Below are 20324 nucleotides of genomic sequence, written 5' to 3'. Positions count from 1 at the left end.
GGATTGGTTAAGTGAATTATCTACATATACAATATATAGGGCTTAGTCTTTTCATTGGGCAACACTATCTGATGGCCCCACCTTGGACCACCACTAAATTGGTAAAGGTAAGAGACATCCCAGAAATAGGTAATTGGCTAATGCAACAGTTACAGGGTGGCATCACATTGAGAGTTTTGATTGACCGACATATCTTACCAACAATGAGCACTTGGCAGGTCATCAATACATGGGTAATAGGGGGTAGCGGGGAGTGAAATACAGGAACTGCTCCTTTTAATTAAACAAGACACCATCGCTTATTTCCTAGGCCACAAGCCAGGGCATCTAGCCTTGTACTTGGCCTTGTCCAGCGTCTGTTCTGGGAATTTGTGGGGTGTCGAGGCAGGTGCATATCAGTTTGGAGCTAATGAATGGACAGTGTCTTCCAATTACAGATCATGCGTGAGAAGAGCATGTTTTGAATTAGTGTACTATTTTACCGTGATTTCAGTTATTAATACAGCAGTTAGTCTTTGACCACCAGAGACTTAGTTGATCCATTCTTCGTAAAGTATTAGGCTTACAATTAATCAGCACATGGCATTCAAAGGCGGTTTTCTTTTTTGGGTTTAAATAGGAGAACAATCTGTCTTGCGCTCAGGATTGATTATCTTCTGATCTCTTGGGAGCAATCCAGACATCACTTATTTTGCAGTAACCTTGGAAGGGAGCTGCACAGCCACCCTCTGGCCTGCACTGATCTGTATTTCAGCTAATTCAGCAGTCAAATTTTCCTGCAGCCTCAAGGCTGCTCATTCACTGTAATGTGACTCTGCCATCCATTTTATACAAGATGCCCACTCATTACTGTTGCGCTTCTACGTTTAGCAAGTTGTGTTGATATAGTTTGTTGCAAGTCAACATATGCATTGGCTATGCTATACCTATATGGTGCAAGCAATATTCATGTCTAAATAGAAGTTTAACCTTTCGTGTTTCATCATGGTGAGCTCATATCTGCTTCATTTCTATTATACTCACTTGTGTCCCTTGGCAGCGAGGTCGTTTGCTCTCTCCATATTTAGTTACATCAGGTTGAGCTCTTCTTGTATTTGGCTGAGTAAGGCGGATATGGTTGCCTTAGTGCATAGCGTTTCATAACTTTACGAATTTGGGGCGGGAAATTGGCAGTCACCTTGAATGACATTCATCTGTTTAGACAGTAACTTATTTAAAGAATATATTAAAGATGCAGAATAACTTACAAAATGGTAAGTCTCCTGAAATGGAAGTGCAATACAACCCACTTAGATTTGTGAGAAGAGGGGCGAACCCCCGCATCCCCCCCATGTACATTTTGTATGAGAAGGCCAAAGCAAAGAACTCCACATGCATTTACTAGAGTTTGGGTAAGGCACACAGAAACCCAGGTGCATTTTGCTGTTAGGGAAGGCAAAGCCATGAGAACCACTTGTGCATTCACTGTGTGGGGAAAGGCCAAAGAATACATCTACGCATGCATTTACTAGGTGTATTGGAAAGGCCAAAGCACTGAACCCAATTCATGTTTTGTAAGTGAAGATGAAAGCAAAGTATTGAGAACTCAACATGCATTTACTAGATGTAGGAGAAAGTCCAAGCAATGAGCCCCTCCTGCATTAAAGGGAAACCGAGAACCCTACAAGCATTGACTATGCATAGAGCAAGGCCAATGATACACATGTCATTTATAACTCACCTGTACAGAGGGCAAAAAGAGATGGGGGGGCTCTGGGAAGGAGAAGAGAGGGAGGACAAGACAAACTCTCTTATTGGGTCTTATCACATTCAGATTGTGCAAGTGCGACAGCACAAAAGTGCAAGGCCAAGGGAATGGGGTAATGGAGGGGGCAGGGGTGGGAGTGGCAGTGAGAGAATGGAACGTGTAATTAGGCCAGAACACCAGCTTTGCCAGTAAATGCCAAGGAAAGCAGTCAAGCTTCCCCACTTCATGCACTGACCCACCGTTGCTGAAGCTTTTAAGCATGTCACAAAATATCACAAGACACAAAAAGCTCTGTATATCCATGTAATGTAGTTTAGGTCATAGATCCACTGCATTGTAGGATTCAGTTGGTTCCTTGTCCTGGTTGATAAATGCAGGTAAATTCCCAATCAGCACTACTTCACACATGTCTGAACCATGCCTCCATGACCATGTGGTAGAAATGGCACTGGACCACAGAAGGGAAGAATGTCTCCCTAACAATGTACACATTTCATGCCCTTAACCGAACACTGCCACCTGCCCCCAGTCCTCATCAGCACAGCCCAGGATCACAACCACCAAATAACATTTACCAGCTAGCCACCTTGTGTATGGAAGGGTTTGAAAGCAAAACCCACATATTAATATATCAGAGAAAGTAAATGAGGTTGTGGCACATTGGCTCACTCATGATTTTCAAGTGGCCTTTGCGGCAGTGGACAATGGATCTAGTGTGGAATGCAACCCTCAAATGCAGGAGCCCCTGCCAAAAGAGCAATGCAGTGATTAACTACTGCGGCTAGAGCTTGCAAATAAACTGCCTACTTGACACCTACACAGTGGTGAACGTCAGACAGCGTTTGTTCTTTGCTGCAGTCATTTGAGAGGTCACCCAGAGGGTTAGCCTCTATGCTATACCACTCAGCGAGGGGCTGCCACCGCTGTACTAGTTGGAAATTTTACTATCCAGCATAATTCATAACTGTGATGCAGAACCAGGACAATTGGCTAGGAAGCCGCTCCAACTTTGATTGCAACCATGATTTGTTGAGATGAGTGGGAACATGGATTATTTCCAGGCATCTTTTTTAGACCTATGGTTTAAAGTCAAGTTGGCAAACTTAACTGCATGTGTTCAAGGATGAGGAAATTGGAGGGTGTGCTATACATATGCAAGGATGCACTAAATACTAGGCTTCAGCTTTAAAAAGATGAGCCAAAGAACGGGTATCAACCCAGTCTGGGTTTCCAGTGCACAGAGGTTTAGACAGTGCACTGTGATGAATACGACAACCTGGTCACTAATTCCCTGGAAGGAAGCCTCTCAAATGGCTAGGTAAAGGCATTAGCTACTTGACTAAACCTGGGTGTGGCAATCTGCAGGAAAACCACATGGGAGAAGACAAGCTCCAGGGACATTCATTGTAGCAAGATGACTCTTCGGTCATACCTTTAGTGATCACCAAGTGCCTTTGCAACATTCATACATGGCCTGTTTTAACAGATCCTGATTTCCCAGGTTTCTCTAGCCCAAACTCTCTTCCTCCCACCTCCTTTTTGTAGCACCGAGACGAGGACGTGGGCTGGAGCAATAAGGATAACTAGGCACAGCAAACCAACACTGCATTCTAGTCTTTGTAAACAGCAGAGACAAGGATATTTAAAAGTAACGCAGGTGAAACAAATTGGGGAGATCGAGCAGCAGAACTAGAGAGCCAGAGACTGGAGAGGCTCTTGTCTTATGCAGATAAAGTGGAGGACACTGAAGGCAAGCACAGCGCAGTGCGGAGGCCAACAGATACGCTGTATTGAGCAATTGCCAGGTCGGGAGAAGTACCGTTTTCTGACTATGGGCACCCAGAGCTGCCAAGGACTGAAGAAAGCAAGACAGGAAGCAAACAAACTCACAGGGCGCATTACCAGTAGATGGCCTGGGCGTGCACACCCTGGGGAAACGCGAAGTGCACTGAATATGTCGCCCATAACCGGTAATCCGGGAGAGAATGGGTTAAAAAAGCGCTTCAGAGTGAATGCTGTGTACCGTGTACTACGCAAGCAGGCCAAAAGGTAAGGCAGAGCAATTCTTATAGATACAAACATCGTTGAAAGAAAAGCCTACGTAAAGGCAATACAATCATTACAAACATTGATAAGAAAAAAAGCCTAAAGAAAGGCAATGAAGAAAGGACGTGGAGAGTGTAAACGCCCTGGCAGGTTAGTGAACTAGACAGAGTCCGGGACTCATACCCGAGCAATGAAGGGAAGATACACTAGTTGGTGACTACCAGGGGAAGGACGAGTGTAAAAGCCTAGGGGTCAACACCCCTATACGTGGATGTGGATTACAGACGAGGGAAGACTCGTGTTCCTTTGAGGATACTGTACTTTGACAAAATAGCTGTGTGATATGGGAAGTGATTCAAGGGGAAGAGCTACCCCCCCCCCCCCTGAACCACTTGGAACTGTGATAAAGCATTTAAGACAACTGGAGAAATCTAGGGAATGGGAAAACCCCTTTCCAAGAGCAAGTTTGTTTCTTTCTCTACCATAGAACTTCATGACGGCAACTTCAAGAGAAAGCTGTAAGACTAAACTAAATAAAAGGTGAAATTATTTTTTTCTCTCCGAGCCAAGTGTGTAGGGGTCAGTTTAGGATTTTGGACTCATGACTCAAGACACTTTTTGTTTACAATCTGACACAGATGTTCCTTAGTTTTGTGGAGGCTGGGATGCCCCCCTCAGAATTAGGGAATTGATCGGATTTCTCCAACAATCATTTCAATAAAAAAAGTTTATAACCAAAACTCAACATGCCTCTGTGTCTGAGTCTTAGTCTCAACCCCTTTCAGCACACAATCTCCATAACTCCTGAACATATTTCAGGCACCACTAAAACGAGCTTTCAGAGAGTCAAACTCCTCTCCCAGTCTGGCTTGCCATTTGCATCAAGGTCCCTACAAGAATTCAGCTGGCCCATGGAAAACAAGATGGTTGATGCCTACATTTGACAAATCCCAACTGAGTAGGAGGATAATCTGCTGCAAATCTAGCTTAGCAAGCAGTGTCACCATCTGTACTAGGTCGATTACCTATGGGAAGCAAAACGTGCACTATGATCTACAGTTTGAATGGGTTTTTAGTACTGCTGGGGCCATTGCCTCACATTGCAAGAGACACCTCAATGACATGCAAGCTTACCTTAATAAAAGCATAAGTGCATCTAATTGCTGAAGACTTTGGTGGGAGGAAACACCACACCATCACTTGGGAAGACAGATTGCTCTCACTGTCAGCTAGTCATGGTGGAGAGGAATTGGGAAAGGCCGTGCAGACCGCCAGCCGAGTGCATTGAAAAATTACATGTTTCAGTTATCCTTCATCCTCTATTTGCCTCTACCAACCAACGGAGCCACCAATGCCTTTCTCTCCCCATTGCTATAGGCCCATGACCTCTTTTTCCAACCACTTGCCCAGTCCTCAAAATGAATGTAGGGTGGCACAGGCACGTGCTTCTCTATGGAATCTACCACTAGCTCATGAACCAGCTCACACCGACCAGGTGGTCATGGAATGCATGAAGTATTTGCCTGCTTTAATCATTCCGTCTTACTTGTTCTGAGCCAATGGCACCACACCCAGCATTCCATGACCAATAGGAGGCTGTGCTGCTAATAGTGGAGGTAAAGTGGCCCTGCTAGTCAGCAGTGTGTCTGGTTGTGCTGAGCCAGACATGGGGGGATTGAATCCACTTGCTAAAGACGGACCCGATAGTAGCTGGAGTGTCTTAAAACACTTCCTTATGGCCATCAGAGCTTCTGGAGGGTACTTCACTAGCTACATCTGACACATGTGCACCCCCTTGAATACATAATTGTGCCATAAGCAAAGAGCTTGTATATGAATGTGGTGCTCAAAGCACTCTTATCTGGCTTGCCTCAAAATCCCTTCTGGCAGAGGTTGCATGTTGCACAACCAGCCGCCACAAGGTCAACCTCCGGCAAGCTGAAGTAGTGCAACGCATGATCAGATGCAAAGGGATGTAAAGGGTGTGGAGAACCTCTTGAGGAAAGCCTTCAGCATGGGCAGGCAATATGGCAGCACCTGCACTCTCCTGCTGAACCATCTGCTGGAGGACCATCTTTGGCTCCTCTGTCTGGTGCTTATCAGTCTGTTCCAGCACTGCCACCACCTCTCCCCTCCCTCTGCCCTTCAAACCCTTGCAACTATGTAGCCATCTCGCCCTGATCCTGGCGCAACACCTCCTCCCCACAAACTCCAAGGTGAATCTAATCGCCCGCCGTATGCAGGTACTCCCAACTCCACCACCAACAAAACCTCCTCCAGGTTGGTAGCCACATCCACCTCATGCTTGGTCTCCCCCTCAAGCACCATCTCCTCCTCATGCTTCATCTCAACCGCTTGCTGACCCCTCTTCTCCCCCAGCTTGCAGATTCCCTCAACCAGAGCTTAAGGAGTAATCCAGCTGCTCATCTTCTCCTCGCACTCCCTCCAAATAAGAGGACCAAACAGCAAAATACAAAAGAAGTCCCAAATAAAGGGATTCTCACAAGACAAATGATGCAAAGGAGTTCTCAAACAGAGGGGAAGGAGACTGAACAGCACCTACTTTTCCGGGTTCTCCCACAATGTTTTTTCAACAAACCGAAAAAGTTTACATTTCTTAAAAGTAGATTAAGGATTACAATTGGAACGTTAAAGGAAAGCCTAAAGTATACAAACTGGCAACCAGGAGCTATAACCAGGGTCATAACTGCAAAACCACCTAGCCAATGCACAAAATGCACACCGATACACCCACAAAAACATTTATTGGCATGTCTTGTCTACCCTTAACTAAACAGCCGAAAAAAACCTACAAAGCAAGAAGGAAGAACGCCAGACCCTCAAACATGTTTAGAATGGCTGAGGGTCTCCGTTTAGTTATTCCCAAGCATTGCAACTGGGTAGAAGGCCTGGAAATCTACCATAGGACTTGTGGCTGGGTTTGACCATCAGAACAATCACATGGACTACAACGAAGTGGGTCAGACCCATCCATAAAAGACAACAGTTTCCCACAGGAATGATTTTTAGTAAGTTAGAGCACCACTAGTAATTACCAGTGATGACATCAAAGCACTGGATAAAGCATTGAAAGTAGCATGAGAACAGTTTAAACCAGTATCCGCCAAGAAGTCATCTAATTTGGTTGGTGTTTAACTTTTCAACAGTAACAAACTGAAAGCAATAATGAAGAAAAGATGGACTATTCCAGCACAATACCTTGCATAAGACATTTCCTGAACCAGACCGATTTACCTACAGGAAACCGTTCAAAGTGTTATGCCAAAGAAAACAGAGTGAATCATGGAAGCAGCAAAAAACGATTACAATATGACTTTCCCCGTGTTGAAAATGATGTCTTTGTATTAGGAGCTAAAGCAAATCGCCTTTGTAAAAAGGTAAGAAAATATTTTGGCACGCAAGTCAAATAATGGGATCAAATGCCAATGCTGTTCTTATGTTCATTTAACTATTAGAAAAGCAAAGTTGGAAGGAACACAAATTGAACATTTGTGCAGGTCAAATCTCCAGTAGGCTGGAAATGCAGTAATCTCTATTCTATAGCAAAGAAAGTGTAATAGTCACATGAGAAATTCAACATCAATCAAGTGCATTATATAGAGTTCAGAAAGAATTGTGCATGTTCTTCGTGATCTTACTTTATATTGAGGCAAACTTTTTAAATGTACAATCAGCAGAAAGGGAACCGTCTGGTTGTGAGATACTTACTTTTAGCACTAATGTTATTGAGATATTTTAACAATCTTTACAATTCTGCATATTGAAGTTAATTTTCAAGGAGACCCTTAACCTTCAGACCACAGTGGTTATCCAATGTCAAATACCATTTTTCATCAGTGATTTCTAAATGGAAATCCCTTTTCCTAGTGAACATGGTGCCCATTTCATGTTACGTACAAAATGTAGTACAGTTCAGGATAAAAACCTAAGGTCTAGCATTATTTTAGTGATACAAATTTGAGCTAAAATTGACCTTTTACATGTAAACATTTTTCTCAACAGGATTAATTTTAATCACAGTTCAGAATTCTTTTGGATCAACTGTGAACTAAGACTTTACCATCGATACACAATAGTGGAAGGAACAAAAACCTTCAGGTTCTAAAGCATTAAGGAAAGTGGGCACTCGCCAGCATCAAACCAGCCACTAAGTGAACAGGTTTTCCATCACTCTTCTCAGGAACATGAGTTGGACATAACATAGCTAAATTATTGTTGTGAAAGAGGCATCCTCTTCTGCATGTCAGTTTAAGCCCCATATGTTAAATGTATATTTATTATTTTGTTATACATTAAGAAAATATAAGAATATATTCTGCTCTTTGGAGAAGTTACATGGATATAAACTAACCTATTGAACTACATAATTTGGGGGCGTAGATAAGGTACCTGCCATACTGCCCACTTCAACCAGTTGAATTTGTTCACACCAATGTTTAGTCCCAATTCAGTAATGGGGTAACGTTTTTGTCAAAGTAGGATATCGGATTATAACAAATCCATTCCTATTTGGATGATATAATATTGCAACACTTTGGTGGATTACCTTTCTAGTACTCCTAATAACTCAACTATTGTTGGCAGAACCTGGAAAATGTGCAACTGGCAATATTGGTAAATTTGTTGATTGCTATTTTCCCAAATGTCCAACACTAATGACTCTTCAAATCAGTGCCCTTTAAATATTTGTAGGAGACGAGGAATTTGGCCAGGTGAAGAGCCATTAGATGACTTGAAACATGTGAATTTAACAGAGTGACATAAGAGCTACACTTAAATATGCGTGTCCAAGTACCGTTAATATAATAGAGCAGTCTAAGAATATGAACAAATCTAGCATTAAGTGTTGTATAACAACAATGTGAATTAATACTTGATTTAATTTTCAGATTGTTATATTTATTATGTCATTGTCTGGAAAAAAAAAAATTCTCAAGTTTGTAATTATTGTATTTGTAACACCACATCCAACTATTGTCAGTATTATGTATTTTAATGAAGATTTCCCACTGTGGTTGCAGTATAGTTATTCAACTAAAATGGTAGGACTACATCAGTTCGACAAGTTAATGTACCTAGCATAATAGCGGCCTCTATTGTCAATGGTACATTTATAATATTTGATTACAAGTTGCAGTCACTTTTTAAATGCCTCCTGCTTTTGTGGTAGCTACATGTACACAATACACAACTGTGGGATGTTGGTGTTCCCTGCTTCGACATACATTTGGTTTTCCGAATATGAAATGCACTAGTTATGTAGATTATTTTGAAACAGGAAATCTGTTGGTATGTTTTTTCTCCCGCCTGCAGTATTCCAGATTAAGTTGTAACAAAGCTGCAATACACTCACTTACTTGGCAATTACTGTACCAGTTACATTTTCTTTTTTGGACAGAACATAAACAGATGGAGTTCTCACAGTAACTTCATATTTAGGCACCACTAGAAGATAAAAAAGAAATCGGTTAGTACGAACACTTGGATCATTTTCCAGTAAAGCTGTGGTTCCAGCCAAATACCTGCCACAAGAACATGTGTATGCAATTTGATTTCGCATGCAGCCAACTGATAAGCTGCGACGAGCAAAACGGAGGACATTCATAAATACAACTTGATCCTCAACTTTGTTAGACTATTGCAATTTGAGCAATGTTTTGAGCCTGTAGGACCAATGGCTCTAGACCGATATGCAGCTAACGTGCAACTTGTGCCAGGAGAAATGTGGCAGACTATACCAGAAAGCGAACCCCCCCCACACCCGCAGCCCTCCCTCCCACCCCCACGCAGAAAGGCTTCTTATGGACCAAACTACCTGTTAATGGGAAAAGGATGAAGCAGTACAGGAAAAGCAGATTAGCCCAACCATATAGAGAATAGAGTTTTCTTGAAGAAAATGGTCTAACCCCGGTGTGTCAGACGTCGGTAGAACTGGAATATCTGGAAATCTGATCCTCACCTCCCATCCCACGGCGGAAGGCTAGAAAGGGTAGAGGCACACTGACCCCTGGGATGGGGCATTGAAGTATTAAAGTGGCTGAAGCAAACGTTTTCCGTTGCAATCAGAGGATCAGTGCAGACAACGCTTTGTAGATGATAAAACACCTGCATTAAGGAATCACTCTGCATGCCTCTCCAACTAGAACTGAAGTGCCTTTGTAGTTTAAGGAAAAGTGTGGACGAAGGGTTTTCTACCAGAATGTATAGAGGAATCATGTTCATTGATCTGGTTTCGATTTTAAAAGAAATGGCACAAGGGACACTATGGACAAGTGGTAAGATGTCAATGTATGCACACCCTTCATGGCTCATTGTAATTTAATGAGCACACGTTCAGGAGGCTACCTACATCCCCACCCTGAAATGGGTGTTCTGCTGGAAGTGCTTATTCAGCTCCCAGCTAGCTAACAAAAAATGCCCATCTAAGCCTGGGTTGCCACAGTACTGCCCCGAACCAACCTTTCATCTTAACTTGGTATAGATGGTTGTCAATCACAATGCATCCGAGCAAAATAAGGTGTTGAAATTGTGCATTTTAGAGCACAATGAGAAAAATGGGGCAAACAATACAATGTTCAATTGGTTCTCTATGGTAACATGAAAAAATGTAAATGCCTCGTCACCAAAAGTACAACATTTTAAAACATGTTCACGAATATGCTGGTCCAACACATCTGCCATTAATGGTCACTGGAAATCACTCATGAAGCTGAGCCACTAATACATGATAGAATTGCTACTTGTTCATGATGCTATGTCCATATACTGTGACAATGGTGGCATGTATCACTTTGATGAGGTCCTACATACAATATAGGATGGCAGTCAGGGCACAGTCACTAAACCACTTTGATGTGTCGCAATCCACAGCCATACAAACAGGCATACGTTGCATTCACGCACCACTAAAGCCCAAACACCACTAACAAGCTCACCAAAAACTATGCACTATATTGAAAGGCATGCATACAGAAAAAAACAAATTTGGAAACCTACCTTTGGTAGTAATTTTGCAATAAAGTGTTAATGAATCAAGCAGGCAGTGACACAGAAGGACTGGGGGGCACACAGATCACAACTTGATTGCTTAGCAACCTGGAGGCCACATGCCAACCCTGGCACTAGGTTCCCTGTGCAAACAAGCTCCAGTCCAGCTGGAGGCCTACCATGTAGAAATGTTTTGTGCTTTATTCTCTCCAAAGATCACTTCTCCCATCCCGTCCCCAAAGCTTCCGCAAAGTCTTCTTCCGGGTTAGACCTTGCATACATATAAAGTCATGCATATAAAGTCATGCAATTAGGAACAATTACACTGGTTGGACTTTAAAGAGACAGTAGTTAGGGAAGGATTCGTTGTAGTGCATATTGGAGTGGTTTCATCCATAATAGGGCCTGGGTAGAGTTAGGCAATTAAGTTACATTTTTGGGGAGATTGCAGACATGGTTTGTGGGTGGAGGGGCAGAAAAACCAAGAGAAGGCCCAAGTAGTGAGACTCCCAAAGTACATTTCATAGGCGGTGGAGAAGGGTGTAGTACTCTAAAGTACTCGGCACTGGTGAAGGGCGTGCAACACCAAAGCAATCTTAAGCAAATATGAAATTTTGAAGGCAGACAATATCAGAAGACAGGACACGTGCAGACTTCAAATCTGCTACTGCAAAAAGGAAGAGACCAGAAAACAAGCCTTCTTTGCCTACGCCCCAAGACTATGGAACCTCCCAGTAAACATCAGACTTGCCCCCATGTTCCTAAGATTCAGAAAAGAACTCAAGACCCACCTCAGCAAGGAATCTCTCTCACTCAACACCTAGGCCATCACAATGCCCCTCGTGCCACCTGACTGCCTAGACGTTGCCCGCCCTCTTCTTCCCACCACCCAGTATAGCTGTACCCATCTGTATCCCACCTTCTGCTGTATGTCTGTTCTGTTACCTCTGAAAAGTGCTCCATTATGCATCTGTATTGTTGCATATCTCTGTAAAGCACTCTGTTGCTTCTCGAAGCCAGGTCCACGCTCAAATCCCATACAAATAATAAATGTACATCGGTCACACACTGAGCAACTAAGGATCGTGTTCAGTAGAAGGAATTTGAGCCCCACTATCGGAGGTTCAAGAGACCATGTCAATGGCCTCAGCAATAAAGAATTAACGTTTTATGAAAAGGTGACTCCTGGAAATTCCACACACTTTTCCTTGGAAAAAGAAAATGACCAAGACTATACATTGTGCCATATTCAAGATCGAGATTCAAAATGTCACCACTGCCATGGCATTGTCAAAGTTAAAGGTAAAACAAGACAGTGCGGGGATCTGAACACCCAGTCAACTGTCAAGGACAAGTCACAGCCCCAGTAAAGAGTCTTCCAAAAACTAGAAAGAAAACACGTTGGTAATCGAACTTTGTAGTCAATCCCATCAAAAGCACCAGCTCTGCAGTCTACAGTAGCCACTTGAAGTAAGGTTGGGAGCAGGGCCACTCCTAAATATAATTCAGCCAAATGGATTATTGTAAAGCAGAAAATAAACCTCTTGCCACATGGGAAACATGCAGAAATGTTTCTTGCGGGGGACGTTGGGAAGCAATGTGGGCACCTTGTGGGCCTACATGTGATTGCATCTTCCACACGGATGGTAAGCGGGAAGGTGATTGGACAGAATCCCAGGCCCACCTGCAGACAATGGGCACACATTTGTACTCCATCCCCAGCATTATTCCATAGCTGCAAATTCACAGATGTTCACAAGCTTTGTTGCAACACCATCTTTGTCTGCAAGTACCACAGCACACAGACAACCTCTACCCCTCCCCTCTTTCAATGCACCATTTGTTTGCTGCAGTGGATTTCGAGCCTCTTCCAAAATAGTTTGAGACATAAAAAGCAATCCATTCAATGTCTACCTTAGTAGATTTATTGCCCTACTGAGTTGTTGAAAACCCTGGTTCAAGGCAACTCCTTGGCCTTGTTGATCAATATCAACCCTCTACCACCATACCATGGAAGCAAATCAAATGGGCCACAGTTTCAGAAAGTCCGCCTGAGAATAGACATGTGGACAGAATCTCTGGCACACCTCAGAAAAGCCCTAGATAACAGGAACAGAGGGCTAATCACCCACATAAATCGTGTATAGGCCGGGTTGACAGCAAGTCAGGGCAATTGATCTCTGGGAAGATATACACTGACCAATGTGGCAAATTGGATCACGCCCAGTGGTGCAAAGCATGCTTAATGACATCTGACAAAGGGTCTAATGTAGCTGCTCCGAGGATAGGCAAAACAGTGCATGCGACCTGCTTTGCTTATGCGCTAAATTATGTGGTGCCTTACTCCGTAAGCAGTGACAGACGCTTATTTAAGGCATGGGTGCAGAATAAAGTGTTGTTCACTTCTGTCTGTATACATTATTTTGTTACATGCAGCGCAAGCACTGTGTAGTAAAAAATGGTTGTGTCATGGCTTGGCTTGCCCACACAGAGGGATGAGTCCCACTAGTTTTCCTTTAGTATACTACATGAAATGTGTAGTACCACGTACTTTACATAATCATTTAATGTAGAAGGCTGATAGATTAATGCTGGCAGGGCCACCACTCTAGCGTCCTATGTGCAAAGAGCGCAGTGTCGAATCAGATCTCTCTGCACACAGTAATAGCATAGTAACACAATGTGCAGAGTGGTCATCAGCTGTTTGCCTGCCAATTAATATACATTGCATCAGTGGGTGTTGGGCACACGTGCAGCGCCACCTTCTCACTTGAGTTCAGTTGTACTTGTTGCAGTTTGTTTCCCAGGGCATGGCCAGCCACACAACAGCAGCAGAGCCTGAGCCAGCCACATGCGCAGTGCGGCCTTGCCGTGCTGGTTGCCAGTAGACGGTCCTGTCCTACTCCGAAATGGTAAGCTGTAAAACTAAGAAGAGAAGTTGTAGAACTGTACCCACGGCCGGCACCTGGACTATGGACCTTTACAGTAGTCAAGCCACAGCAAGTACAGCCTCTATTCCCAAGACAGGTTCTCCAGCCTGTTCCTGGAGCCCTAGGGTTGTGGTATTAGAATAGCGTGCATGAAGATTAAGTACTAGCCACTTAGATATGGTGGAGATTTCTTATTAATTTGTGCGGTCTGTCAGCATGCAGTAAAAACCCGCAGGTAGCCTCTCCACAACATTATGTGGGATGGCTGCCGTTGCGGCCATATACTCACAGGAAGTGAGGTTGGCATTAGGAAGGGGACACGGGGAGAGGGCAGTTCCTGTAACGAGCTAAAATAAAGATGTGTATGTGAAGAGGTCTGGTGTCCCGCGCTTGTTTGTGAAAGCTAGAGTCCCTGTCTGCGTGTGTCAAGGCTAAGCACCCACATACGAGGCTTACAATGGCGACTAGGTAATTGCAGGTCCTGCGCGAGACATAGCGAAGGACCCGCAGGAGGACAGTGCAGTGGTACGGCCGGGAGGATACTGTCTGGCATGTAATCATACATCAGCGCGCCTCCCATGCCTAGGCCCACCCCTGTGCCCCAAGAAGGCTGCGCTGCTGAGTGCATGTGAAGGATCACTGCAGCTACAACGGTGCGGAGGCCGGGGGAGGCACTGCTGCATCACAGAGCCCGAGAGACGTGCTCTGCATGACCAAGCAGCCACACGCACCACACAGGCAAAACCGGTGCATAACAAGCCCACGAGGCACCAGCTCAACGCCAGAGGCTCCAGGACATGCCCTGTCATTACAAGGGGAACTAAAGGGGAGGCAACATTCTCCCAGAGACAGCACATGGGGAAGGAACCCCAAAAGCAGGACACACCCACGGCATATGAGACACATGGCCAGGTGAGGAAAGCATCAAGCCAGGGCCCAGCTGAAGAGAAAGCCCATGCCCCAAATTGAAGCGCAGCACACCTTGCCTCACATCTGAGGCCCATCTCCCTACAAAGCCATGTTCTATCCAGTGGCATCCTCCTCAGGGGCGGATAGTGCACCAAGGGGTGCCGCCAACACAGCGCCAGTGGAGCGTCACAGGTACTACACATGCCACACCCTTTCAACCTAAGAGACACCACCAACCTGGGGCCCCTCTGGGCCATTTGGTTGTTAGACTTAATTCTATGTAGGAGCCATAGGACTCACGGATGACGCCGGATTGAAAAACACGCTGTCCATGACCGTCGGGCCTGCTGTCAGGGGCATTGCGGGGGAGATATTCAATCTGGACACCGTGTCATATGACGATCTGCACGGCAAGCTGTCAGAATACTTGGCTCCTCACACCAACATTGATTATGAAAGACTTATCTTCGACACCACGAGACAGGAAAAGGGGGAATCCCTCGATAATTTTCTCATGTGCCTCCGCATTAAACTCAAATATTGTGAATCTCACCACTATTCCAACGAGGAGGCACAAAGGTCTCAGGCGATTGCTGGCTGTGCATCACAGCCCTTTAGGAAACAATTCTTGCAGAAACAACTATCACTGGAGGAGATACTCGCATTAGCCTGGATGAAGGCGGCAGTAGAGTTCTAACGCGACAGTTTGGAAATAAAAATCACTACACCATCCAGCGACGAACCCGGATGTCATTAACAAGCCGTCTGCAACACCCAACCAAGGGGGAAAACGCTCAGAAGCCACGTGTTTCAGGTGTGGCTACGAATACTCACACACGGGCGAATGCCCTGCGGTGGGGCAGCAATGCACCACCTGCGGAGGAATGGACCACTTCAGAGCTGTCTGCAAAAACTACCCTGTTCCTACGCCTGGCAGACAGAGGGTCCAGGAACGGCAAAGGAGCTCTCGTCCAAGCCCACCTGGCAACAGGTCGGAAGGCGACCCGAGGAATCAACAGCGGGAAGACGGAGAACGCAGAAGCACCTGTACCTGAGAGGAGAGACAGCCATCCGAGGGTTCCAGATGCAATGGGAGAAGACGATTTGTCCGCTACATAGAGATGCGATCACCCTCGAGCAGTGAATCACCATCGTCAGGGTAGGATCAGAGGAAGAAGGGATACGTATGGGCGCTCAACGACACAGCCTCCCAACACAGCCCCATTCTCACGCGACAAGTCAATGACATGCCACTGGAATTCCTCACACGGGAGCCACCATCAATATCCACGAGGAGGCATACAACTCCCTTACATAGCCCCCATAGCTGAGAAAAGCTACAGTAGACATATCCATATGGCGCGACCACACCACTGGCCTGCAAGTGCACCATCACGGCCTGGTGCACACACAAGACCCATACTGATATGATATGGCATTTATAACACGTCTATGCACAAGTGTTTCAACTGCTAAAGTCTTTTTACATGTGCTTAAAACCGAGGCCAACAGTGGCTGCATACTTAGCGTCAGGACAGCCGTCGACATGGGTTTATTCCATATACTATAGCAGCTGACGGCACCCAAGTATTTTGCCAGGCCGGAGGTGGTGGAAGCAGCTTTCCCAAAATTATTCATTCAGAGGACTCTGGGAAGTTGAAGCACATAAAAATCCAACTATGCATCAACCTGAACGTCCAGCCCAGTCGGCAGCAATATAGGGGCCTTCCGGTCAATACACAGAGGCAGGTTGAGGAGTAACTGGACAAACTCATCAAGCTGCAAGTGATCGTAGGGTCACAGGTCCAACAGCCTGGGTGTCGCCCATAGTCCCTGTGCCAAAAAAGTCCCCGGACGGGTCAATACGCTTACACGTAGACATGTGTAGAGCGAACGTAGCAATTGAAAGGGAGTGACATCAGGCACCGAGGATCACGGACATGATCTACTTCAAGGCGCAAAGGTGTTCTCCAAGCTGGGTTGATACAAAGGGTTACCATCAAAATTGAAATTGCACCAAACTCACGATACATTACAACATTTGTGTCACCTAGGACTCTCAATACAAATGACTCATTTCGGCATCTCGTCGGCAGCAGAAACTATCCAAGAGGACATTCTAAAAGTCATGCGCCAACTGCCTCAACTATTCGGATGAAGTCTTAGTATTTGGAAAAACAAAGGAAGAACATGACATAGCTCTACATCGTGTGTGTGTGTGTGTGTGTGTGTGTGTGTGTGTGTGTGTGTGTGTGTGTGTGTGTGTGTGTGTGTGTGTGTGTGTGTGTGTGTGTGTGTGCGCGCCACGTTGGGGACGGCTGGCCTCACCCTTAACAAGGCCACGTGCGAGTTTGGTAAACAGTCACTAAGGTTTTTCGGCCATATATTCTCTGAAAAGGGGATATGCCAGATCCAGACAAGGTGGCAGCCCTCAACACAGCACAAACCCCTAAAACACCACATAACTGCGCTCTTTCCTGGGATTGGTGAGCTACTGCTTGAGATATTTCAAGGACTACACCACTGTAAGCAACCCTCTACATCTACTCACCTGCAAAGACCAACCTTTCAAATGGTCGGAGGAATGCCAGAGAGCATTCGAGTCCATCCACAACATCGCAAGAGCAGAGGACATGGCATACTTTGATGCGCAAAGAGAAACTGAAGTGATCGTGGATGCCAGTCCCGTGGGGCTGGGAACCATCCTCACCCAAAAAGACCCAGCCACCCCAGCCAACGTATTTATTGTGGCCTACGCCAGCAGGAGCCTCACCATCACAGAACAGGCGTACTCCCAGGCTGAAAACGAAAGCCTTGCAGTGGTGTGGGCCTGTGAAGATTTTCATTTGTTCTTGTATGGTAAGGCGTTCACAGTTATAACAGACCACCAAGCCCTACTGCCGATTTATGGTGAACCAAAAGCCAGGATGCCGCCCAGAAATGCAAGGTGGGGGCGGCACCTCCAGGACTACAATTTTAACATTGACCTAGCAAGGAAGCCAAAATGGCAGACTACTTATCCCGCCATCCCACTGGCCGGGCGCGTGCCAGCCATCCATAGCTGACGCATACATCAACTATGTAGTCCACCACCTACAACCACTTCCGGTGGGGTGGTCAGAGCTCATCACTCAATCAGAAAGGACCCTGCCATCTGCATTGTCAGACACTGCATTCAGTCTGAACGACAAGCTCATATGAAACAAGCCAAGCAGGAGAGTGAATCAATATGCAACGACGTCCGATGGATAGACCAGGTCAAAGATGAACTCTCCATTGTGGAGGACCATGTAGTGTTGAATGGCTGCAAGGTGTTGATCCCCTAGACACTGCGAGAGAAAACAGTCAGGCTGGTGCACGAAGGCCACATGGGGGTGGTGTCAACAAGCACCTACTACGGCAAAAGGTGTAGTTCCCAAGGAACCGAGACAGCCCTCCTAGTAGTACAGGAGGGATTACTGAAGGCCGCGGACCAGGGGGAGCTCACACTTTTGGTGAAGCGGGATCTGTTTGCGGCTTTTGATACAGTGAATCACGATATCCTTTTAGAGCGACTACAGGAGGTAGGAAGAGTCTCAGGTTCTGCATTGAACTGGTTCAAGTCTTTTCTGACTAATTGTCAGCAGCGTGTAAGACTGGGAGAGTTCTTGTCGAACCTCATTTGTTTAAGTTGTGGAGTCCCACAGGGATCCCCTTTGTCACCATTACTGTTTAATGATTATATCCGACCCCTTTTGGAAATTCTTAGACGGTATGGGTTGGATTTCCATTCTTATGCCGATGATACCCAGATATTCCTGCAAATTATTAATTTTCAGGAAGCGTTTAGCAAACTGGAGCAATGTCTGACAGAAGTAAGTAGCTGGATGTCAAAGAACTATTTACAGCTTAATGCTGCCAAGACTGAACTCCTATTATTCGGTCCTAAACATTTGCTGACAGCTGCTAAAAAACTACCTGTACCAACACTATTGGGCAAACATCTTCAGTTTGCCTCAAAAATTAAAAATCTGGAATGCATGTGGCAAGACGACCTGGGGAGTGAAATACAGGTGTGAGCCAAGACTAAAGCAGTCTATTTCGCCCTGAGAATGCTACGCAAAGCTCTTCCTTATATCCCTAATGAGGCTCATGCCGCTGTGGTAGGGCACTAATTAGCGCCCACCTTGACTATTGTAACAGTCAATTGATGGGCATCCCCTCCAAACAACTTCAGAGAGCCCAGAATGCGGCCATTAGATTGATATTTAAATTGGGCAAATTTACTCCTGTATCTTACCGGAGAGAGCTACACTGGCTCTTAATTGCTGATGCATCAAATTTAAAACGGCCTGCATTATTTTCAAATGCATTAATGGCATTGCCCCCTCTGTATTTGAGAGAGCTAATTCAGCCTCATCACCCAGTAAAACAATTATGCTCTAGTGACAGTCATCTTCTGGTTATTCCCCATTCAATCTGTACCTCTAGAGGTGACAGAAGATTCTCTGTTTTTGGTCCTAGGTTGTGGAATTCTTTACCCTTGCCATTTAGGACCACAAGCTCTCTTCTGCAATTCCGCAGAGCACTGAAAACCTTTCTATTTAGGTAGATAGCCCTGTTTTCTTGGGGGTCCTGTTTCAACTGAAATATTCTACTTTTGCTGTTGTCACCTGTGCCAAAATACGATTAAGTTTGTCACGTGCGCGTTACAAATGTAAAAAAAAAAAATCGAATCAAGGCTGGACGCCCTGGTGGAAGAAATGGTAGGAAAGTGCCAGACGTGCGCACAAATGGCCCCGCCACCATACCCTAACCCGGTGCAGATTTCCGCACTCCCTGAACATGTGTGGGATGAACTGGCAGAATTCTTTGGCCTTCTCCGCCATGGTGCTTATGTTCCAGTACTGATGGATAACATTTGTGCTTCCGGGAAGCGAAGGTGGTCTAGAGCACGGGCGCCACGTGTGTCCCCAATACTGGACCACATGTTGTCCACATATGGAGTCCTAAGAGTCATAAAGTCTGATAATAGCCTGCCTTTCACCAGCCAGGACTTTCAGAACTTCAAAAGATACATGTGTGTACTGGGGAGACCCCAGACCGGCCCATAGAGTCGGGGTTTGCTCCAGAGTACTTTAAGACAAGATAGCTGCACCTTGAGATGGATGGGGGTGTAGATTTTCTTACTCCAACACCAATCATTAAGGAACACGCAATGGTTTGGCAAAGGGGAGTTTGTTTAATGACAAGTACAAAAAACGGGGAAACATGGAAATCAACAGTGATGCGATAGTCCGTCTCACTTCAACTCCCTCGAACTTCATACAAACAGTAACATTTATATCCAAACCTCGTCATCATTGATGTGTAACACTCAAAAGTTAACATGCAGTTCTATTGGTTAGGAAAAGGTAACTTTACTATAGGTACTATATCTGTATATGGTAACAGAGTAAGAGGATTGGATGAACACTATCAGGTGGGCATCTAAGCCCTTCCTTCTAACATTACTCTAGTAGACGTCACTATGAATAAGACGTCCCATTGGTTCTACTATCTATAGAACCCTAGATTATTTGGTACATTGTGAGTGGGTTGGCTTCAACCCCATGCATAAATCTCCACTTTGTATTTGTATTTTATTGATTTATAAAGCACCTTACGCCAAAGCGCTGTACATAGATCATGATACATAAAACATG

At 45.1% G+C, this 20324-nt stretch overlaps 1 protein-coding gene across 1 annotated transcript in view; it reads right to left on the bottom strand.

Annotated features, from left to right (window-relative positions):
* Window positions 1-20324, bottom strand: part of LOC138453422 (CD109 antigen-like) — an 812557-nt gene that overhangs the window by 653784 nt on the left and 138449 nt on the right. The window contains exon 7 of the mRNA XM_069606255.1: window positions 9172-9259. Coding sequence (XP_069462356.1) covers window positions 9172-9259 — 88 coding nt within the window. The remainder of the gene's footprint in view (window positions 1-9171; window positions 9260-20324) is intronic.

The sequence above is a fragment of the Ambystoma mexicanum genome, chromosome 4p (genome assembly GCF_040938575.1).
Source record: "Ambystoma mexicanum isolate Mex_15411 chromosome 4p, UKY_AmexF1_1, whole genome shotgun sequence".
NCBI classification, from domain to species: domain Eukaryota; kingdom Metazoa; phylum Chordata; class Amphibia; order Caudata; family Ambystomatidae; genus Ambystoma; species Ambystoma mexicanum.
Note: the sequence above shows the minus strand (reverse complement) of the source record. Positions and strands in the feature narration are given on the sequence as shown.